This window comes from Acomys russatus, chromosome 32 (assembly GCF_903995435.1).
Source record: "Acomys russatus chromosome 32, mAcoRus1.1, whole genome shotgun sequence".
NCBI lineage: Eukaryota > Metazoa > Chordata > Mammalia > Rodentia > Muridae > Acomys > Acomys russatus.
Genome location: NC_067168.1, coordinates 40,410,324 through 40,433,247, shown reverse-complemented (window position 1 = coordinate 40,433,247; position 22,924 = coordinate 40,410,324). Strand labels below are relative to the sequence as shown.

The 22,924-nt window shown below is 49.0% G+C and overlaps 1 protein-coding gene across 1 annotated transcript in view; it reads left to right on the top strand.

The window, feature by feature from the left end:
• The window catches only part of Gpd1l (glycerol-3-phosphate dehydrogenase 1 like), a 39,005-nt gene that overhangs the window by 4,348 nt on the left and 11,733 nt on the right, over positions 1-22,924 (top strand). Inside the window, exons 2-5 of the mRNA XM_051140229.1 lie at positions 11,688-11,865; positions 15,130-15,270; positions 17,866-18,004; positions 22,182-22,294. Coding sequence (XP_050996186.1) covers positions 11,688-11,865; positions 15,130-15,270; positions 17,866-18,004; positions 22,182-22,294 — 571 coding nt within the window. The remainder of the gene's footprint in view (positions 1-11,687; positions 11,866-15,129; positions 15,271-17,865; positions 18,005-22,181; positions 22,295-22,924) is intronic.

Sequence of the window (22,924 nt, the reverse complement as noted above, 5' to 3'; positions counted from 1 at the left end):
ACGGGATCAGACAGAAACAGCTGTTGGCTCCGTGCCACTATGGCTACAGAGACACTCCAGTCCTAGAGAGAGGATCCCCGCTCCCGAGAGCTGCCCAATTTCAGGAACTGAAAACAACAGAGAGGAGCCAGAAAAGGGCGAAATGCCTCACGTCTGTACCTGCTGCACATGAGAAGTGGAGGCAGGAAGGCCACAAGTAAAGGCTAGCCTGGGCTATTATAGTAAGTTCTAGACCAGCCAGAATAAAGTGAAATCCTGCCTCAAAAACTAAGGTGGGTGGATATGGAGCATTGAGTTCTGCGTTGTATACACTCCAGTGTTTGCCCCTAGTAGGTACTGTGCTCTTTAGGGTACTGTTTTCTTTGGTACCATGCTCTTTAGGGTACAGTACTCAGTAAAAGTAGCTTTTATTCCCCTGATATAATTGTTGTCTCCATCTGCTAACCTAGGCCTAGTCCTGGAAGCTTCCAGTGTCGGTACAATCTTATCTAGGCCTAGAATATTTTCAGCCTCTGAGACTTACTGCTGAATAAGCTCACACACCCCCCCCTTTCTTTCTTTCCTTTTTTAGATTTATTTATTTACTATTTATACAGTATTCTGCCTGCATGTGTGCCTGCACGACAGATCTCATTATATATAGTTGTGAGCCACCATGTGGTTGCTGAGACCTGAACTCAGGACCTTTGGAAGAACAGACAACGCTCTTAACCTCTGAGTCATCTCTCCAGCCTCAAGTTCACCCATTCTAGCTCTTTTTGAACTCTGGTTGGCTGGTTCAACTCAGCTGTTCTGGCTCAAATTCCTCTTCAAGCTGACTGATTCAGTCTGGCTTCTCTCAGCTTCTCACTGAATTGCTCTGGTTGGCCTCAAACTAACTCTAGCAGTCGGTTCTAATCTTCTGGCTTCTTCTTTGGATTGTTCTCTCTTTACCTGCATCTAGCACGTTCTCTCTTCAATCTGTCTCTGTAAAATTCTCCCAGTAAAAACTGCCTCTGAACCCCACAAACTCAACTCCACTGCACCGCCTCTCAACTCACTGACCCAACCAAACTGCCTGAACAGAACTGACTAGAACTCAAGAGATCTGTGTGCCTCTGTTTCCTGAGTGTTGGGATTAAAGGTGTGTACCACCTCGGGTAGGCCTAAGTTTTTCTTTACCTGAAACTTGCCTTAAGCCAGGCTGACCTTGAACCAGAGATCTGTTTGCCTCTGTCTCCTGAAATTACAGGCATGTCTGTATTCCAGCCAAATCACACAGATCTAGAAGGTCTTTGGACATGATCTCTTGCCAGAGCAGCCATGTTCTGAATTAACATTCCTCTACAGTGTTCTTTCTTTAGGGAATTGTGCCCTTTTCAGAAACAGGACACTCAGGTGTGAGATAAATAAGGGCTTAGAAGATAAGATTCAAAGATATAAACTGTGAACTGGAGTCTGGCATAGCTTACATGTTAGCATTTTAAACACAGTGTTCTTTTTTTTTTTTTTTTCCTTTTCTTTTTTTCTTTTTAGAAGGGTCTTTTATAGCCCAGGCTGGCCTTGAACTCGGCACAAAGGATGACTTTGAACTTTTAGTTTTTGTGTTTCAAGACAGGGTCTCTCTGTGTATCCCTTGCTGTCCTAGACTCACTTTGTAGACCAGGCTGGCCTTGAACTAACAGTGATCCACCTGCCTCTGTGCTGAGACTAAAGGCTTGTTCCACCAAGCCTGGCCCTTTAAACTATTTTTTAATATGTACTGTAGGCTTTTATTTATATAACTGTTATTGGTTTTGGTTTTCAAGACAGGGTCTCTCTGTGTAACCTTGACTGTTCTGGACTTGCTTTTTAGACCAGGCTGGCCTCTAACTCACAGCAATCTGTCTCCTTCTGCCTCCCAAGTCCTGGGATTAAAGGCATACGCCACCACTGCCTGGCTATATAACTTTTTTTAAAGACTTATCGATTTTTGTGGGCTGTTTTGCTTGTATGAGTATCTGTGTGCCACGTGTGTTCCTAGTATCCTCGGAGGCCAAAATAATCATCAGATCCTCTTGAACTGGAGGTACAGACAAGACAAGGACTCAATATGAAGACCAGGCTGGACTTGAACTCACAGAGATCTACCGCTGCGTCCCCAGTGCTGTATGAGCAACACATGGTCCAAAGGCCTCCTTACCCCAGTGGCTCCTCTGCAGCTGAAAAGGGCAGATTTTCCCCTGAAAGGACTTCAGCCTTTTGCTCATTTTCAAACAGGAGCCGAGCCTTCCTTCCATATCTGGTCCTGACCACAGGAATGTAAATGTTGCTTAAGCAATCTTTACAACTAGTGATATGAGTGTTTATGTAAATAGTTTTGGGGCCACTTATAGCTAAGGTATAGCCATAACCCTCAGGCCCAAGTGCCTTCCTTATGCCACCTGACACCAAGGGCCGTGAACGATGTGTAGGAGAGCAAGGTGGCCTTGGTAAGGTACTCGTGTCCTGGATGCAGGGTGGGGGTGTCTGTTAAGTAGACTGGTGACAGAGAGGCCAGAGGAGCCCTGAACATCCATGGGAGCTGCCTGGTGCTGGGGTACTGTTCAACTGTCAATCTTGCCATAGCCCAGTGAAAAACCTAGAGGATCATGGGTAGGGAAGATGGCTCAGCAGGTGAAGGTACTTGCCGCAAGCCTGATAACTTGAGTTGGCTCTCTAGGTCCCACCTGGTACGAGGAGAGAACCAAGGCTCACAAGTTGTTCTCTAATCTCCACATATGTACCATGGTCTTCCCCCTCCCTTTCTCTCTCAACACACATACACACACACACACACACACACACACACACACACACACACACACACCATGATAGCATACTCATCTGCAATCCCAGCACTTGAGAGACGTAAATAGGTAGTTTGCCAAGACTTCAAAGCCAACCTGGGCTACAAAGTGGTTACTAGGCAAGCCTGGAGTACAGAACATTGCTTCAACAAACAAACAAAACAAAAACCCCAAATCAAACAACACAAACAGGACTAAACACGCCTGGTACATGCCTTTTGTCCAAGCAACTGGGAAGCAGAGGCGGGCAGATCTGAGTTCAAGGCCACCGGGGGCTGCATAGTGAGCCACTATCTCTATTTTCAGACACTTCAGTCCTAGAATGCGCTGTGTAGACCAGTCTCGCCTCCAATCCTTGTTGGTCTTCCTGGCTCTGCCTCCCCGGTTGCTGGGATTACAAGCATGAGTCACTACTCCCAATTTAAACATCACCTAGCTGCTGGTGTTGGGCAGATCCACTCTGGTCTCAGTTGAGGAACTTCAGGGTGGCTCTAGTGAAGTGTGGTGAGCTGAGCAAAGAGCCCGGCAGATGACACTGAACACTGGGACACCATCTCTCTCACTCGTCTCTTCAATCACAACCGTAGTTTCACGAATACCTCAGAATACCTTTGGTGTTCCAAATAAGGATTTATAGGTGCAGGTTGCCCAAGGCCTGCTGCAAAGCAAGGGGCTGAGATAGAGGCAGGGAGCTGGCTCCCAAGCTGCTCCTTAGACTACTGCCCTCCCTACCTACATGGGAGGATGGGGCGTGCTTTGAGACACATGGTCCCTTCTGCAGTGACCTGAGGTCTGTATTTTACACTATTCCTGGGTGATCTTCTCAGGGTGTTGGGGGGACCTGGGAAGCTGGCTTTTGTTGGCCATGGTTCTTAATGTTTTTAATTACATTTGCTTATTTAGTTAGTGTGTGTGTGTGTGTGTGTGTGTGTGTGTGTCTGTCTGTCTGTCTGTCTGTCCTTGGTTGTCTTCCTCAAAACAATGTTCACTTTATTTTGTTTTTGTTTTTGTTTTTGTTTCTCAAGACAGGGTTTCTCTGTGTAGCCTTGGCTGTCATGGACTCACTTTGTAGACCAGGCTGGCCTCGAACTCACAGCGATCCACCTGCCCCTGCCTCCTGAGTGCTGAGATTACAGGCGTGCGCCACCATGCCCAGCCAATGTTCAACTTTATTGTTGCATTTTAGTTTTAAAAAAATTTATACAGCTGGGCATGGTGGCACACACCTTTAATCCCCACACTCATAGGCAGAGGCAGGAGGATCTCTGTGGGTTCAAGGCCAGCCTGGTCTACAAAGTGAGTCCAAGGACAGCCAGGGCTCTCTTGTTACACAGAGAAACCTTGTCTCTTGGTTTTTTGAGACAAGATTTCTCTATGTAGCCTTGGCTGTCCTAGACTTGCTTTGTAGACCAGGCTGGCCTCAAACCCACAGAGATCAGCCTGCCTCTGCCTCCTGAGTGCTGGGATTAAAGGTGTGTGTCACCCCCGCCCAACTAAAAAAATATTGTTTTTATACTTTAGTATATTTGAGAATTTCATACATTAGTATTGTCCTTACATCATGTCTACCCACCCTCTCCCCTCTCTAACTCCTCCCCTGTTCTCCCTACTCACTCTCAACATCATGACGTCATTCTTTAATCTGTTACACATGCACTCATATATAAATACCACTGGCTGAAATCCATTTAGCATTGCTCTTGTGTGTGCCTAGGTGGGGGCCCCATCCATTTATAGATATCAGCTGGTGGTGTCGTTGTGCAGGCCCTATTTGTGTGACCTTGTTTGTATTTAGTATGTGGGCATGTGTGTGTTCACCACAGTGCATGGATGTTGTCCATCAGAGGACAGCTTTTGGGAGCTGATTCTTTCCTTCCACCTTGTGGATTCTGGGGATCGCACTCAGAGTGAGGCTTGGCAGCAAGTCCCTTCACGTACTAAAGCATATCCTTGACTCCTGTTTCTCCCCTTGTGTTTGTTGCTCTGTCCTTGGCTCAGAGCTCACCAAATAGGCCTAGGCTGCCTGGCCAGCAAGTCCCTGCCTCCACCTCCCCAACACTGAGATTACAAGTATGCCCCACCGTGCCCAGCTTTTTTTATATGAGTTCTAGAATTCAAACGCAGGGTTTTTGTTTTGTTTGGGTGTGTGTGTGTGTGTGTGTGTGTGTGTGTGTGTGTTTGCTTGCTTTCTTTGGGGGGTTGCTTTTGTTTGTTTTTTTGTTTGTTTGAGACAGGGTTTCTCTGTGTAGCCTTGGCTGTCCTGGACTCACTTTGTAGACCAGGCTGGCCTCGAACTCACAGCGATCCTCCGGCCTCTGTTTCCCGAGTGCTGGGATTTTAGGCGTGCACCACCACACCCAGCTCAAACTCAGGTTTTTATGTTCACAAGGTAAGCACTTTACCAGACTGAGCCGTTGCCCCCGACTGCTTTGTTTTTGTTGTTGCTCTTTGTGTTTCCATGGTGGTCTCGCTATGGCAGAGACCGGCTCTGAGCCTCTAGCCTTTTCTGAGTCCTGGGATTACAGACATGCTACACTGTGTGGAATTATGGGCCCAGCCTTTCCTAGATTCATGCAAGACATGCATTCCACCAACCTAGCCTGGCCGCAAACCTTTGATTTATAACTACCTGGTATCCAGTGGCATCAGGCCCAGGAGCTTAATATACAAATGGAAACAAATGTCTTGCAGCTGGTGTCAGTGGGGTGAGGAACTGGGCCTCCATTTCCCCTGTTTAAGCACTTGCCTCTCCCAAGCTTGAGGGTGTCCCAGGCAGTGGAGCAGCTTCTCCTTCTCAGCCTCTGGTTGCTTCTACCTGTTTTTTTCCCAGTGCTAGAAAAAGGAAGCGGTTTTCATGGGCTAAAAGCAACAAAACCAAAGAATGGGTTTCTTCAAGAACTGACCTAACAGCCTGAACTCTGGCTATGTGTACAGAAATGCCCTGAGCTCTGTCCTCCTTCCTCTAAGATTAGAGGGAACCTCTGTAACTCATGGGGTCTTTCTTCTTTTCTGTGTGTGTGTGTGCGTGTGGAAGCCTGAAGCTGCTGTCAGGTGCTGTCCCCATCTCAGGGTCTCCACGCCTAAGCCTAGAGCTCACCCACTCTGGACTGTCCAGCTACCCAGCTTGCCCTGAATTCTGTCTCTGTCTCTCATGAACTGGTATGTCAAGTAGTCACCTCCCCTTCCTGGCTTTACGCGGGTTCTAGGGATTTGAAACTCCAATCCTCACACAGTCTTCCCCCACGAGCTGGGTCCCATTGTTCTCTCACCACTATGAGCGTCTTCTGAGAGTCTCTGTGGAGATGACACTCAACCAGTAGAGGGCTTGTGTAGTGTGCAGGAAACCCCGGCACAAACCTGTGATCCCAGCACTGGGGGAGTGGAGACAGAAGAGCCGGAAGTTCAAACTCATCCTTGGGTCCTCCGCTACAAACGGAGTTAGAGACCAGCCTGGGCACATGATCCTCTGTTACAAAGGCAGGGTTAGGGGTGAGGATGGGGGGGGGGGCGTTATGGGTGGGGAGGGGGGATGCTTAGCAGGTCAAGGAACTTGCTGTCTAGAAAACCAGCTTATATGGTGTGAGGGATGGAGCAGAGCTTGGTGCTACAGTTCTACCAACTGAGCCACGTTCCCAGCCACGTGCTGCCTTTTGTGGACAGCACCCTCCCACTGTGAGCTCCAGCTCCTGCAGTCACCAGAGGCCCTGTCATCTTCTTCCTTCCCTTTAAGTGAAGGGCTCACATTGATTCCCTCTTCTCTGTGGTTTCCTCTTTTGGTTTTACACTTGGAAAGCGTCTCCACACAGAGATCCAATAAATACTGCGCCAAGTTGAATTTATGCTGAAAAACCCTTTCACATTTGTGTCTGATTCTCTGGCATGTGATTGTACTTTAAAAGCCCTTTAACTACAGAGAATCACACACCGTGTTAACCGTGGCTCTGCCTGGATGGCAGCATGCGAGTATTCATAACGCTTAGGACTGAAGACTAGGCAGTGGTCTACAGAACCTCAGCTCAGAGCAACCCTGGGAGGGGCGGGGACTCGGGTTGAAGAAAGTGTGGTCACATGCTCATTCCCCCTGCACCCCTTTCCTTCTTGGTTAAAGGAGAGAGCAGAGGCTGGGGGATGGCTTACTTGGTAAAAGTGCTTACCCTGCAAGTATGAGGACCTGAGTTATAGCCTCAGCGCCCATTAGTAAATCCAGATATGATATAACTCCCTTTATGTATTTACTTTACAAAAGTTGAAACTGCATTAAAGATCTGTACCTTCATTTTTATTTTATGTGTATGGGTGTTGTGCCTGCATATATGCCTGTGTGCCATAAACATACATTGTCCAAGGAGGCCAAAAGAAGGCATCAGATCCCGGCGGCTGGAGACAACAGCCAGCCAGCTGTGAGCCTCATGTGAGGACTGGGGATCGAACACTGGTCCTCTGGAAGAGCAGTCAGGGCTCTCAGCCACTCCACCCTCACGTTTCCTCACTTAAGGAGTGGCACAGATCCCCCAGTGAAGGTCAGAGAAGGACCCGCGGGCATCAGCTCTCCTTCCACCGTGTCGGTCCTGGAGCTAGAGCTCAAGTCCTCGGGTGACAAGTGTCCTTTCGCACTGAGCCATCTGGCCCACCCTCTAATCAGAAACTAAAGCCAAAGATCAGATTCACATCTGGGTGGAGTCTGTACCTCCAACTGGGTAAACTCCAGCGGCTCCTTCAGTGCCTGACTGGAAACAGGCAGTGTTGATGAGGTACTGGGAAGCGCATGGTGCCTGGTGGGCACCAGACCCATGCTGGCCTGTCCATCCTCAGGCTGGCACACCCAGGCCCATGCTGCCTTCCCATGCCCTGCAGTCCAATCTCTTCCTGCTTCTTTGAGATGGGGCGTGAGGCTGGCCGGTAAGTTAATAAAATGACCTTGAACTCCCAATGCCTCTGCCTCCACCTCCTCCCAATTACAAGTGTGCGCCACCATACCTGGTTTAGTGGTACTGAGGGTGACGGCCAGGACTTCACACACTCTAGGTAAGCTGTCCACCAGCTGGACTACAGATCCTGCCACCTTTTTTCTTATTTTTCCCTATTTCAGTGCCATAAATCCAGCACAGAGCTTTGCACATGTAAAAATGTATTTATCACCGTGTTTATGTGTTAGCCAGGGCTTGCACATGCAAGCATGCCAGAGCGGGTGTCATGACATCCATGTAGAGGTCAAAGGACAGCTTTCAGGAGTTAGTTTTCTCTTTGCACTGTGGGTTCTGGAGCTCAAACTCACACCATCAGGCTTGTACGGCGAGCACTTCTACCTACTGAGCCATCCCCCAGCCCCACCCCACACCCTGTGCGCACCAAGAGGCCAGAGTCCTAGCCCAGATCTGTTACCCAAGAGCCTTCTCCCCCCCCCCCCCCCCACCCCCGCCCAATCCCATTTGCCCTGGTCTCAGGGAGACAGTATTAGAGGCTGGAAGGTTTTCCAAGTGGGAGGCTTGTCTGTCAGCAGTGGGGAAGTCTGTCATCCACACAGGGGTGAGACTTTGAGGTGACTGCTTTTGGGTTACCCATGCTCCATCTTTAGCCCCTCACTCATGCTCTGTGAAGGAGCCTGAGAAGCTCCTTGGTCCCAGGCTTTGGAACCTGCTTTGGTTTGTCACTGGGGTCCTGTCGGCGGGAAGCAGCTGACTGTACCTCCTCAGGGAAAGGCTCCCACAACAACCACCGCACCCTTGTCCATTTCCCAGTGTCCAGGCTCTGGGAGGGCCCAGACCTGTGGCTTCTCCTTCCTTGCACTCCCTGCACACAGCTGGGGCCCACGCCTGTATTGTGGGAAGCAGTTCCACTTAAGACCAGAGCAAATAGGATTAACCGGAAAGGGCTCTTGGGGAACAGAGCTGGGCTTGAACTCCTGCCTCTTGGTGCTCACAGGGTCACTATGGGTCACACTGTACTCTCGTAGCTTCCATTTTTTTCATCTGTGAAGTGGGGACAGTGTGTCTCTCCTATGGGCTGGTATAAAGATTGAGGCTACATATAAAAAAAAAAAAAAAACCCCACCCATCTCCCACTTGCCTTTTTTTTTTTTTTTTTTTTTTTTTTTTTTTTGGTAATTTTTATTCTACATATGGGTATTTTCCCTGCATGCATACATGCACCACATGTGTGCCTGGTACCCTCAGAATCAGAAGAGAGCATCACAGATTCCCTGCAACTGGAGCTACACATGATTGTGAGTCACCATGTGAGTGCTGGGAATTGAACCTGGGTCCTCTGCAAAAGCAACCAGTGCTCTAACCACTGGGCTATTTCTCCAGCACCCACCTATTTATTTGATTGGCTGAGTTTTTTTTTTTTTTTAGTATTGGATTGGATATATTGGGTTTTGGGGGAGGTGCAGGCAGGTGGATCTCTGTGAGTTTGAGGCCAACCTTGTCTACAAAGAAAGTTCAAGGACAGCCAGGGCTACACAGAGAAACCCTGTCTGGGTGGGAGAAAGAAAGAAAGGGCCTCACAGCCTAGTGATGGTGGTGCACACCTTTAATCCCAACATTCAGAAAGCAGAGGCAGGTGGATCTCTGATTTTGAGGCCAGCCTGATCTACAAAGAAAACTTTAGGATAGCCAGGGACACACAGAGAAACCATGTCTTGAAAAACCTAAAAGAAAGAAGAAAGAAACAAAGAAAGCAGAAAGGGTCTCACTGTGTAGCCCTGGCTAGCCTAGACCTCACAGATATCCTCTTGCCTCTGTCTCCCATTTGTTTTTTCTAGACAGGGTTTCTCTGTGTAGCCTTGCTCATCTTAGATTTACTTTGTAGACCAGGCTAGCCTCAAACTCACAGCAATCTGCCTGCCTCTGCCTCCCGAGTGCTGGGATTAAAGGCATGTGCCACCACGCCCAGCCTTTGTTTTTTGTTTTTTAAAAGAAGTCTCTTGCACTCTGGGAGACAGGAGCAGGAGGATCTCTGTAAGTTTGAGGCTAGCCTGGTCTACAAAGCGAGTCCAGGACAGCCAAGGCTATTAAACAGAGAAACCTTGTCCAAAAAAAAAAAAAGAAAAAGAAAAGAAAGAAAGAAAAAAGAAAAGAGAGAGAGAGAGAGAGAGAGAGAGAGAGAGAGAGAGAGAGGTTTCTTGTAGCCCAGGCTAGCCTCCAACTCCCTATGTGGCTAAGGATGACCTCAGTGCCTGATATCCCCCTAGCTCCAGCTCTGACTGCTGGAACCACAGATTTCGTTTGTACAGCATTGCGGAGTTGGTTGAACTGTTGGTGTATGTTTTGAGACCTAAGGTTTAAGTTAACTCCTGCATGGGGAACTGGATCTCACCCCTCTAAACAAACACTCTGGGGTGGCTTTGGTCCTAGGACTTTCCTGGGAGGCTGCTCAGCCCCTTCCCAGGTAAGTTCCGAGTAGCTGAGTCGGGCCTCTGCCCACCCACCGCCTGTCTCTCATCAACAGCACTGCTTGCACACACACTTTTGAAATGCTAGAATCCTTGGGCTTCTGAGTGTTGTTAACCTTTGCTTGTTTTATTGGTTTTTGGTTTTTTTGTTTTGTTTTGTTTGTTTTTTGTTTTTGAGACGTACATCCTCTGACTGAGTTTCCTAAATGCTGGGGTTCAGGGAAGGACTACCACACCTACTTTCTTTACCCCATTCTTACACCTGAGCACGCACCAAGGATGTTCTCTAAGCAGCAATTTCTCGGGTCAGACTCCCCAGAAGCCCTTGGCTTACCTGAGACCAGGTGCCCACCACAGCCTGCTACAATGAGGCTTCAGAGCCAGGACCAGCAGCTCTGCCACAGCCTGGGCCACCTGAGGCCCATGCCCACTGTTAGGGTCCATTTTCAGAACTTGACTGCTGAATAGCAAAGCAGAGGAGGGCATCCTGGGGCCTCGAGGCCATCAGGTGTGGGTGCGGAGTGATGGGGACCTACCCTATACCCTGTTTCCTCTAGTGGAGGCGGCTGCATTCTCAGGCTGCGGTGGCCCTGCCACGGTTAATCTCTCAGTGGCCTGAGATACAGCTAGGCCTCCTTACAAGCCCTAACCCCTCTAGTGCTTTCTGTATTTTTCTGGGATTTCTATTCCTCTTATGACACTGTGCCAGGAAGGCTGTTTTTTTTTTTTTTCTAGATCCAAGGAGTGTTTTGTTTTTGAGACAGGGTCTCTTGTCTCCCAGGTTGCCCTCTGCTCTCTGTGTAGCTAAAAATGAGCCTGAAATTCTGGTCTTCCTAACTCTTTCTGTTTTGTTTTGTTTTGTTTTGTTTTGTTTTGTTTTGGGACAGGGTTTCTCTGTGTAGCTTTGGCTGTCCTGGACTCACCTTGTAGACCAGGCTGGCCTCGAACTCACAGAGATGCGCCTGCATCTGCCTCTCAGAGTGCTAGGATTACAGGCGTGCGCCACCACATCTGACTCTCCTAATCTATGTTCTAAGTGCGGAGATCACAGCCTGTGCCACCATGCCTGGTTTATGCAGATTTATTTATATGTATACAGTGTTCTACCTGCATGTAACACCTGCAGGCCAGAAGAGGGCACCAGATGTCATTGTAGATAGTTGTGAGCCACCATGTGGTTGCTGGGAATTGAACTCAGGACCTTTAGAAGAGCAGGCAGTGCTCTTAACCTCTGAGCCATCTCTCCAGCCCCATCCTGATTTATTTTTAAACATTTGTACAAAATGCTGTCATTTTCCTGAGAGCTGAGGGGGCATTTCCTGTGAGAACTGAGTTTTCAGCAGCTGGAGTCTGACGTGCCTCTCACCCGAACTGACTCATGCAGTCTCAGAATCAAAACGCAAGGCTTCTGCATGTTAGTCAAATGCTTTTTCTCTTCTCAGGCGAGCTTAATTCCGCCCCCCCCCCCCCCCGTGCTCTCATTACAGGGGATCAGCTGTTGCAAAAATCATTGGCAATAATGTGAAGAACCTGCAGAAGTTCGCGTCCACAGTCAAGATGTGGGTCTTCGAAGAGACGGTGAATGGGAGGAAGCTGACGGACATCATCAACAACGACCACGAAAACGTGAAATATCTCCCTGGACACAAGCTGCCAGAAAATGTCGTAAGACTTGCTGGGGTCTGAGGCGGGCACATTTGGTTCATTCTCCAGGCTGTGATTCTCTGGGTGGCCTGGATGTGGCAAAGTGACTGCCACTTTCCCACGTGTCTCTACTGTCACTGATTGGCTCTGGTTCTCTTAGATTCAGGTTGATTTGTTCTTTGAGACATGGTCTGTGTTTCTTCTATGGATACTATTGTTACTATCTCTTAAAAATGTGTGTGTGTGTGTGTGTGTGTGTGTGAGAGAGAGAGAGAGAGAGAGACAGAGGACAGAGGACAGAGGACAGAGACAGAGGACAGAGGACAGAGAATGGATTCCTCAGAGCTGGAATTACAGGAAATTGTGATCTGCCCAATGTCGATGCTAGGAACTGAACTCTGGTCCTCTTGGAAGAGCGGCAAGCTCTCTTAACCACCTAGCCACCCCTCCTACCCTCACTACTACTGTCTCTTACAAGGACAACTACCATATTGGATTAGAGCCCTCCCCACTGACTGTTTTGTTAGTTAATTTGATATTCTTTTGAGTTTTTAGGTCTTCCCTCATCCCCCAAGACAGAGCTGCATGCATGTAGCCCAGGCTGGCCTCAAGCACATGTGATGCTGAACTTCCAGCTCTCCTGCTTTCACTACAGCGTGAGACTCGAACCCAGGACCTCACACCTGCTTCCTGAGGCAGGGGAGTTAGGAGGCTAACATAGGATCTATGAGGCCCAGGCTGCCTCCATCCCCTCTGAGGGCCACATGCCTCACTGCCATGCTTTCTTTGTGCTGGTCATAGGGACTTGCTCCCTCCATGTGCCCCATGCCTGTAACTCTGGCTTTCTGCTTCTGACTTTCTGGGTACCCAGAGCACCTACTGTGGTGCTTTCCCTCTTTGAGCCATTATCTCCCTCAGTTGCCCAGGCAGGCCTTGAACTTGTGATCCTCCTCCCTCAGGCCCTTGAGGAGCTGAGGTTATAAATCTGTGCCCCGGGGCCAGGCAGCTTAATGCCAGGGAATATGAATCTGCCAGGTGGCTCTAAGAAGCAAGAGCCTGTGCCCGCCAGGGGAAGCACCTGCCGTCACCATGTCAGCTGGGCCTCCCCACTGACCACCTCCTCCCAGGCTGCATGCAGACAGGAGGAAAAGCCCACAGGCACTCAGGGCTCTGTGCATGCCTCTGGAGTGGTCACTTATCCGTTCTGGATAGTGTCCCAGGGGCCATCTATACCTAGGGGAACCCCGAGGTCACAACACATGTATGGCCCTCCCTCCCCGAGCTGCTTTAACTACCTAAGGAAGGAGATGCAGACACAGGATTGACTGCTTTCTATTTTTTAACTAAACTTCTTTTTAATTGAAAGTTTGAGGGTTTTTGTTTTGTTTTGGTTTGGTTTGGTTTGGTTTGTTGTTGTTGTTGTTTTTCTTTTTTGTTTTGTTTTGTTTGTTTGTTTGTTTGTTTGTTTTTTGGTTTTTAGACAGGGTTTGTTTGTTTGTTTTTTAAGACAGGGCTTCTCTGTGTAACAGCCCTGGCTGTCCTAGCCTCAATTTGTAGACCAGGCTGGCCTCAAACTCACAGAGATCCACCTGTCTCTGCTTCCTGAGTGCTGGGATTAAAGGAGTGCGCCACCCAGCCTTTAATTAAAGTCATTAAATAAGATTTTATGTGTGTGGCTGTTTCGCCTGTGTCTGTGCACCACATGCATGCCTGGGGCCAGGGGAGGTCTGACAAGGGCGACGAACCCCTGGAACTATAGTTATAGTTGTGAGCCACTGTGTGGGTGCTGGGAATTGAACCCTGGTCCTCTGCAAGAGCAGCAGAAACTTTTAGCTGCTGAACCATCTCTCGAGCACCCTTTGACATCATCCCACGTCCCGTTCCAGGGTGGCCTGTATTTTGGTACATAGCTAAGGATGACGGAACTCCTGATCTTCCTGCCTCCACCTCTCCATCCACCCCCGCCCCCGGTTGTGGTTCTGGGACTCCAACTCAGGGTTTCATGCATGCTGAGAGGCTCTCTATGAACTGAGACCCATTCTCAGCCCAGCATGGCCGTGCATGTCTGTCAGTGTGGCTGTGTCTACTCTGCATGGGTCCTAAACCACAGCCACCACCCCTGCCTGAGGCCCCCACTCAGGAGCCTCCTGTGGCAGTGACCATTTCTGACTACCGTATCCACCTGTGGCTCACTAAAAGCCGGCAGGTCTGAGCGTGTGGTTTCCCTTGACCTGAATGCAGAGGACACTGGTTACTTCCTGTCCTTGCAAGAGCAGTGGCCAATCTGGCTTTCTTTTTTTGTTTGTTTGTTTGTTTTTTCAAGACAGGGTTTCCCTGTGTAGCCTTGGCTGTCCTGGACTCATTTTGTAGACCAGGCTGGCCCGGAAATCACAGCAATCCACCTGCCTCTGCCTCCGAGTGCTGGGATTAAAGGTGCGTGTCCCCCCCCCCCCCCCCACTGGCCAGTCTGGCTTTCTTGCTCTCCACCGGGAGCTCACGTTTTGGGGTGGAGCCACTCACTGATTACTTCTTTGATTACTTCTCATTGTCTCCCTCATCTTTGCCTGCTGAGCTCTGCCAGGCTTTTTAAAACACCGTTCTCCATAGGGTCAAAATGTGCACGTGAGTGGGGTTTTGGTTCGGTTTGTTTGGCCTCTTGAGACGGTCTTGTGTGGGCCAGGCTGTCCTCCAGCGTGCTGTGTGGCCAAGATAGCCTTGGACTCCTGAGCCTTCTGTCTAAGCATCTTGGTATCCAGGATTAAAGAGAGGCTGAGGGAGGGAGGGGGAAGGCGAGTTGAAGGCGAGGCTGGGCTACATAGTGACTTTTGGGGCAGCCTGGGTAATCAAGGGAAATCCTGGTTCAAAGAGCAGTAATAAGAACAACAGGGCTGGTGAGATGGCTCAGTGGCTTAATGCATCTGTACCCAAGCCTCATGACCTGAGTTTGATCTCCAGGACCTACACAGAGGAGAGAGCGAGCTGACCTCTGACCTCCACATGCATGCCCCAGCACACACACACACACACACACCATAATAAATAAATAAAATTAAGACATAATTTTTACACATTAACAATAATTAACTAAAAGGCCATGCCAGGATCCTTTTCCTAGAAAGAATGGGGGTGAGGTGGCAATACCTCATGGCAGTGTGCATTCTGAAGGGCCGGGGTGTGGACTGATGGGATTTCTGCAGTACCTTATGGCAGTGTGTGTTCTGAGGGGCCGGGGTGTGAACTGATAGGATTCCTGCAGCGTTCGTCTGTGTCCCTGCTTTGTTGCAGGTCGCTGTCCCGAGTCTCAGCGAGGCTGTGCAGGACGCAGACCTGCTGGTGTTCGTTATCCCTCACCAGTTCATTCACAAGATCTGCGATGAGATCACAGGCAGGGTGCCCAAGAAGGCCCTGGGCATCACCCTCATCAAGGTAACTATACAAGCAGGGCAGAGTAAAGGCAGGTCCAGGACCCTGGTTCCTCCAGGGCTGTGGGCAGCTGCGCAGAGGCAGCAGCATAATGGAGCTGCTAGTGTACATCTCAGCAGGTCACGGAGCAGAGACTGGAATGCCCACATCTGCTGGCTTGCTGCATCTTCATTTTGTTTTGTGTTTTGGTGCTGAGTCCATCACCTTGTGCATGCCTGGCAAGTAGTTTAGCACTGAGATATAGTTCCAGCCCCCTTGTCCCCTTTTTGTTGTTGTTGTTGTTGTGTTTTGTTGTTGCTATTTTTCAAGCTTGTAGACCAGGCTGGCCTCCAACTCTCAGAGATCCACCTGCCTCTGCCTCCAGAGTGCTGGGATTAAAGGTATGCACCACCACTGCCTGACTGTTTTTGTTTTTTGAAACAGACTAACTTTGTAGACGAGGCGGGCCTTGAACTCACAGAGATCCGCCTGCCTCTGTCTCTTGAGTGCTTTTCTAGGCATTCTTATATGTATGTCTTTTTCTTCATATAGACTTCAAAACACAAGTCCACAAACTTTACCACACTGCTAGTGGTGGGGTCTGTCATAATAATGGATTCTGAACTTCTCATTTTGGAGTACTATGTGTCAGGGAAGAGAAATGAATCAATATGCATGCGTGCGTGCGTGTGTGTGTGTGTGTGTGTGTGTGTGTGTGTGTGTGTGTGCGTGTAAGTGTGTGAGATGCATAGCACCAAGCAGAACAGTATAGATGCACATTCTGTGCCATTTATCAATGCTCATAATGGCATCACATTATGGTGGCAGAGTTACATATAAAATGATCAAGAAAATAAGGGATGGACTGGAGAGGTGGCTTAGTGGTTAAGAGCACTCCACTGCTCTTGCAAAGGGCTGAAGATTTATTTCTAGCACCCATCTGGAGGCATCTGTCTTTAACTCCAGGTTCAGGGAACCTGATGCCCTCTTCTGGCCTTCTTGGGAACTGTACACACATGGTGGACAGATGTTCACGTAGGCAAAACACTTATACATGATAAATAAAACTTAATTCAATAAAAGAAAATCAAGTGAGCTGTTAACAGCACTCGGATAGCTGTTCTGTTGGATGGGAGAAGGGAGGGGAAAAGAAAGAGGAACCTGGGGAGAGGACCCCCCAACACCTCTTATGGGAGGAGCCAATGCAGTAGTTAGTTGAGAGTTTGTGTGTGTGTGTGTGTATGTGTACACACACGCATGTGCACATGAGTGTAAGTGACTTCACAGACCAGAAATATCGGGTCAATGGGAGCTGGAACCAAGCACAGATCTATGTCCTTAGCTGTAGAGAAAAAAAAAATCTTTTTTTTTTTTAATTTTAGATTTATTTATTTACCATTATGTATATAGTGCTCTGCCTGCATGTACACCTGCAGGCCAGAAGAAGGCATCAGATCACATTATGGATGGTTGTGAGCCACTATGCGGTTGCTGGGAATTGAACTCAGGACCTCTGGAAGAGCAGTCAGTGCCCTTAATCTCTGAGCCATCTCTCCAGCCCAAGGGAAAAAAAAAATCTTTGTATCACATTCAGAGTGTGACACCATCTGGTAATGACTCCACACTTTGTGTAGCTAGAGACAGATGACAGTGCAGCTGTCCTCTTCACAGATGCCGTCCACTATCACTTATTGAGGATGGATGGGCTGACGTGGGGTCTTCCTTGGTGCCTGAAGCTGACTTTGGGGGTAGTGTGTGGGATGGGTCCAGTCCCTTCTGTGCAGCAATCGTGATCACTCTTGCCATCCCAGCAGCCTGCTCCCTATCAGTAGGAGCTCCGAGAAGCCCATGAAGGTGTCACTGGGACTGTGTGCACTCAGGGCCTTCTAGGCCAGAGCTCTCATTCTGCAAAGTAACATTAACCATCTTGTAGGGATCTCTGCAAACACCATGGCCAGCAGAGTGTCGCTCTGCAAGATGCTCAGTAGCTGATGATAGTTCAAATGTTGAGAGTCTGATCCCGAGTAGTTTGTTTTGAGCATATTTAAGCACAGCACAATTTGGTGGGGGAAAAAAATTCCCTGTGATAATTAACTCAATCCCATGTGCACAACAAAGCGTAAAACATGACTATATGAAAACTCTTTGTAAAGTACATGCAGCATTTTCTATAAAGGTGGGTTCTATACATTGGCTAAGAAAAATAAGCTCATGAGAAGGGTGTGAGGGAGGGGCTTGTGGCCCAGATAGTGCAAAGGTCACCAGGCTATTAGCCACATCTGTTCCTAGCTTCTAGGTAGAAAACAGGTTGTGCCTCCCCCTGTGATGAGACAGTCCTGTGTGGCTCCCCTAACGCTTTCTGTGAGCACGGAGACCTCTGTGCCTCCCACATCATCGTACCCAAAACAAGGTGCTTCATTCCATTCTTTTGTGTGTGTTTGGTAGGGATAGTCTCACTGTGTAGCCTAGGCTGACTTCCAGCTTTCTATGTGGCCAAGGCTGGCCTTGAACTCAGTGCCCTCCTCTTGGCTTGGTTGAATCACAGGTGTGAGTCACGGGTGTGAGTCACCGTGCTTCTCTGATTTGGTGGTCCCTCCTGACTCCTCTGAACCCTTCCAGGGCATAGACGAGGGCCCTGAGGGCCTGAAGCTCATCTCCGACATCATCAGAGAGAAGATGGGAATCGACATCAGTGTGCTGATGGGGGCCAACATTGCCAGTGAGGTGGCTGCGGAGAAGTTCTGTGAGACAACCATCGGTGAGGCTGCGGAGGGCCCAGCCAGTGCTGGCTGCTGAGCCTGTACCATTCCTGCGTGTTCCCCAGCCCCCGCGTGGTTCTTCCCTGTTCCGGTGCTCAGGGCCTCACATGTGCCACACACACGCTCTACCTATGAAATCAGGCCTGTAATCCCAGTATCCTAACAGGTAGAGGAGGCAGGAGAATTAGGAGTTCAAGGCCAGCCTTGGCTACATAGAGGATCTGAGGCCAACCTGGGCTACCTGTGACCCTGTCTCAGAATAGAAAGTGGGAGACGGGTGCTGGGGAGATGGCTCAATAGGCAGTGCCCGCTATGCTTGCATGAGGACCTGTATCCAGTTGGGCATCAAGTGCCTGAGCCCCAGTACTGAGAGGTGGCAACTGGAGTGTCCTGAGGGCTTGCTGACCAACCAGCCTAGCCAATCAGTGAGCTGGAGCGGCTGGAGGTGGCTCAGCACTGGTGCTCTGGTTGAAGAGTCAGGTTTAATTTCCAACATCTACACGGAGGCTCAGAAATCCCTGTAAGTTCAGTTCTAGGGAATTCAGTGGCCTATTCTGGCCTCCATGGGCACTAGGTGCATACATGGTACACATACAGACATGTAGGCAAAACACCCATACACGTTTATAAGTGAAGCAAATAGGGACTAGAGAGAGCGCTCGGTGGTTAAGGGCACTGACTACTCTTCCAAGATGACCCGAGTTCAATTCCCAGCACCCACATGACAGCTCACAACTGTCTGCAGCTCTAAGAGCTGACACTCTCACACAGACATATAGGCAGGCTAAGCACCAATGTGCATAAGTAAAAAATAAATTTTTTTTAAAGTAAAGCAAATAAATCTTAAAAAAATAATATATTATGTGAGCTGGCGCACGCATTTAATCCCGGTACTTGGGAGGCAGAGGCAGGTGGATCTCTGTGAGGCCAGGCTGGTCTACAAAGTGAGGCCAGGACAGCCAGGGCTACACAAAGAAACCCTGTCTCGAAGAACCAAATAAATAAATAAATAACAACAACAATAATAATAATGTGGAGAATCACTGAGGAAGATGCCCAATACTGACTTCTGGTCTCCACTCCTTTAAAGATGACTTGTATCTCTGTATATGTGGTGTGCACGTAATGCAGCTGCCCCTAGAAGCCAGAGGTGAAGGAGGCCCCTGGAGCTGGATTGAGGGGCAGTTGTAAACCACCTGATGTGGGTACTGGGAGTTGAACTCAGGGCCCCGGTAAGTGTTCAGCCACTGGGCTGCATCCCCACTTGTGGGTCTCTGGATTGCTGACACTAAGGACCACCCCATATAAAGTCAGGAGTCTCATCCCACGAATGAACTCTCTGGAGGGGAAAAATCTGCATAATTAGAGCAGCAGATGGAAATGTTGTCATGATGTGTGCTGCTGCCCCCTTGTGGTGAACATGCCTTTCGCGCTCCTGATTTTACAAAACCAGTGTTTACAAAACCCTGCAAGGGCCACACAGCCTAGATACCTAATGTTGTTCCTGACATATAGGTGATCTGAAAAATAATATGGGATGGGGGCGGGGGCCACCTCCACACACACAAGTAAACACCTTGCACAGACAAAACACAATCACACTCACATTCACATTTACACACTCTGGTTTTTTGAGGCAGGGTTTCTCTGTGTGTAACCCTGTTCTGGACTCACTCTGTAGACCAGGCTGGCCTCGAACTCACAGGGATCCACCTGCCTCTGCCTCCTGAGTGCTTGTGTGCCACCATGCCCAGCCATTCACACACTCTTTTGTGTACACACACACACACACACACACACACACACACACCAGCAAATGTCAGCTGATTTTGTAATTATGGGGCCTAAGCCCTGTTCCCACCAAGGCTGTTTGCTTTCTGATTCTTACTTAACTTTGCAGCCATCCTGGAGGGCCCAGTATTTTTTTCCTCAGGAGGAAGCTGGAGGAAGTTAAATCAGAGATCTTCAAACTTGGCCTCTATCCAAATCACCTAGGGAACCTCAAAAACCAGCTCCACTCCAGGGCTGTGCTTTACTAGATCTGGGCCTTGGCCTGGTTAGCGGTGTTTTTAAAGCTCCCGGGGGTGGTGGCATGTGCTGACAAGCCTGGCAACAGCTGGCCTCCCACCTGGAGACAGGCAGAGCCTGGGGCTAGAGTCCTCTGGGGCTTTCTGGGGCTTGCTGCTTGCTACCTTGTGGCCAGGATTTACCTAGAAAGCCTTAAAGTCCTGAGTTTAGAACGTGGGGAGAGATTTGCCTAACCTGCCTGCATCCCACCAGCCAGAGCAGAGTCACACCAGGCATTATGGGTAAGGGTTGGCTTTGGTTTGTTTTTTCTTTGTTGCTATTGTTGTGTTTGGTGTTTCTGAAATCAGTTTCCCCACGTAGCCCAGGCTAACCTGAAATCAGTTTTCCCATGTAGCCCAGGCTAACCTGGAGCTCGTGACTCTTGCCTCACAGAGCCCAGGGTTACATGCAACATATAACACCACCAGGATTGATTTCTGATGCTTTGGCTTATTTCATTTTTTGTGGCAAGGTCTCGCTGTATAGTGCTGACCGCCCTCAAGCTCACACAAGTCCATCCGCCTCGGCCTCCAGACCACAGGGATTCAAGGCATGTCAGCACAGACTGTTTCTACTGTTTAATCAAAGTTGTCTAAAACACACGAAAAAGAATAGACATAGTTGAGTTTACGAAAGCCAAGGAGCACAGCCCAGCCTTCTGCAGAGGAGGTGACATGGCCAAGACAAGTCCTCCAACTGCATGCCTGTCACACAGCACTTATGACAGCCGACTCTAAAGCACGGTAGAGCTTACATTCCGTTTTGAGAAGAACTTTTCATGTTTACTAAGTTAAAGATATTTCTGGTATTATGAAATGATTGAATTTTCTTTTTTTCAATATTAATTATTATTGTGTAGGGTGGGTGCTTGCATCAAGCACACACAGGGAGATCAGAGGTCAGCTCTGTTGTTGGTTCTCTCCTTCCACCTTTTTTTGGGGGTGGGGGGTGGGTTTCAAGACATGGTTTCTCTGTGTTAGCCTTGGCTGTCCTGGACTTGCTTTGTAGACCAGGCTGACCTCGAACTCACAGCGACCTGCCTGCCTCTGCCTCCCAAGTGCTGGGATTAAAGGCATGTGCCACCATGCCCGGCTCTCCTTCCACCTTTACGTGGGTTCTGCAGATGGAACTCAAGTCACCTAGCTTTTTTGTTTTTGTTTTCCGAGATACGGTTTCTCTGTTCTAGCCCTGGCTGTCCTGAAACTTACTCTGTAGACAAGGCTGGCCTCAAACTCACAGACATCTGCCTGCGTCTGGGATTAAAGGTGTGCACCACCGCCGCCTGGCTTAAGTCCCCTGGCTTTTACAACAGTCACCTTTAACCACCTCGCCAGCCCTTGGTTGTTTCTGATTTCTGAGACAGGGTGTCATGTGCTGTAGCCAGGCCTTGAGCTCCTGGAACTCTCTGCCTGAACCTCCCAAGTGCTAGGCAAGGTCCATCTTTACTTCCTCTTTCTGCTATCTGAACTGAGGTTTACCCTAAAAGCCACACCTGTGTCAGGTTCTGCAAGACGCATTTATCCGATTAGACTTAGTGTGGAGAGTCGGGGTTTTACAAACCCAAATTCTCTTGGTCTATCTTTAGCCCCTTGATAGTCATGTGTTAGCCACCTGTGTGTCTGCCCTAACATCCTGTGACTACCAAGTAAAGTCTTCTGGGATGCATCAACTTCACAGACCACTGGCATCTACCAGCCCAGAAGCTAAGGATGTCACCACAGGGCACCCAAAACCTGTAACAGCTTTTCGCACTGTTGTGATCTACCAGTGCATCTGATCTCTGCTTTGAGTCCTGACCTTCTGGAACTATAAAAGGCTCAGGAGACTACAGCGTGGTGGGGCACGGTATCTGGGGTAGCAGGAATCTGTGTTCCTCTCATCTGAAACTCATTCACTTCACAGTGAGAGCTGTGGTTTTGTGTCGAGGGCTGCTATGTACCCCCCAACCCCGTGTGTGGTGTGTGTGTGTGTGTGTGTGTGTGTGTGTGTGTGTGTGTGTGTGTGTGCAGAGTCCATGTTACTTTTGTAATAAAAGCAGACACAGGGGACGTCACTAATATCCACTCCACAGGGGAGGTCACTAAGCCTGCTCTCCTAACCCTCCTACAGGCAGCAAAGTAATGCAGAACGGCCTTCTCTTCAAAGAGCTGCTACAGACGCCCAACTTCCGAATCACCGTGGTAGATGATGCCGACACTGTGGAGCTCTGCGGTGCTCTTAAGGTAAAGTCAGCCTTGGGATCCCACGCAGGGGAGGAGATGCTCGGGCTAGGCCAGTGGAGGGTGGGCTCTGTGTTTTGATTGGTGTTCACTTTTGGGTACCAAGCTAGCTGGTCCACAACCTTCCAGGGGTTCTGCTTTCTTCACCCCGCTACAGTTTACAGCTGTGTCCTGCTGTGTCCGGTTTTACCTGGGTTCTGAGGATTAAATTCAGGTGGCCAGGTTTGCCTGACAAATGTTTTTCCCCAGCCATGCTCCGTGCTCTAGTCACAGGTTCCTGTGAAAAAGAGCAAGCCTTGTCCTAAGCTTCCTGATTACTTTTATTTTTATAAGTATCAGTGAGTTGTAATTTTTAAAAACTGCTTTAGATTATTTGTCTGTGTGTGTGTGTGCATGTTTTGCTTGCCTAGAGAGGTTAGAAGAGGGTGTCGGCCCTCCTGGACCTGGAGTTAGGTGCTTGTGAGATGTCATGTGGGCGCTGGGAACTGAAGCCAGGCCCTGTGCTAGACAGAGTAACCGCTGCTCTTAAGCGCTGAGCCATCATCTCTTTAGCCCCAAAGTGTAGGGGTTTTTTTTCGTTCCTGAAAGTTTGCTATTTCTTTTTAAGGTTTTATTCTAATGTGTGTGTGTGTC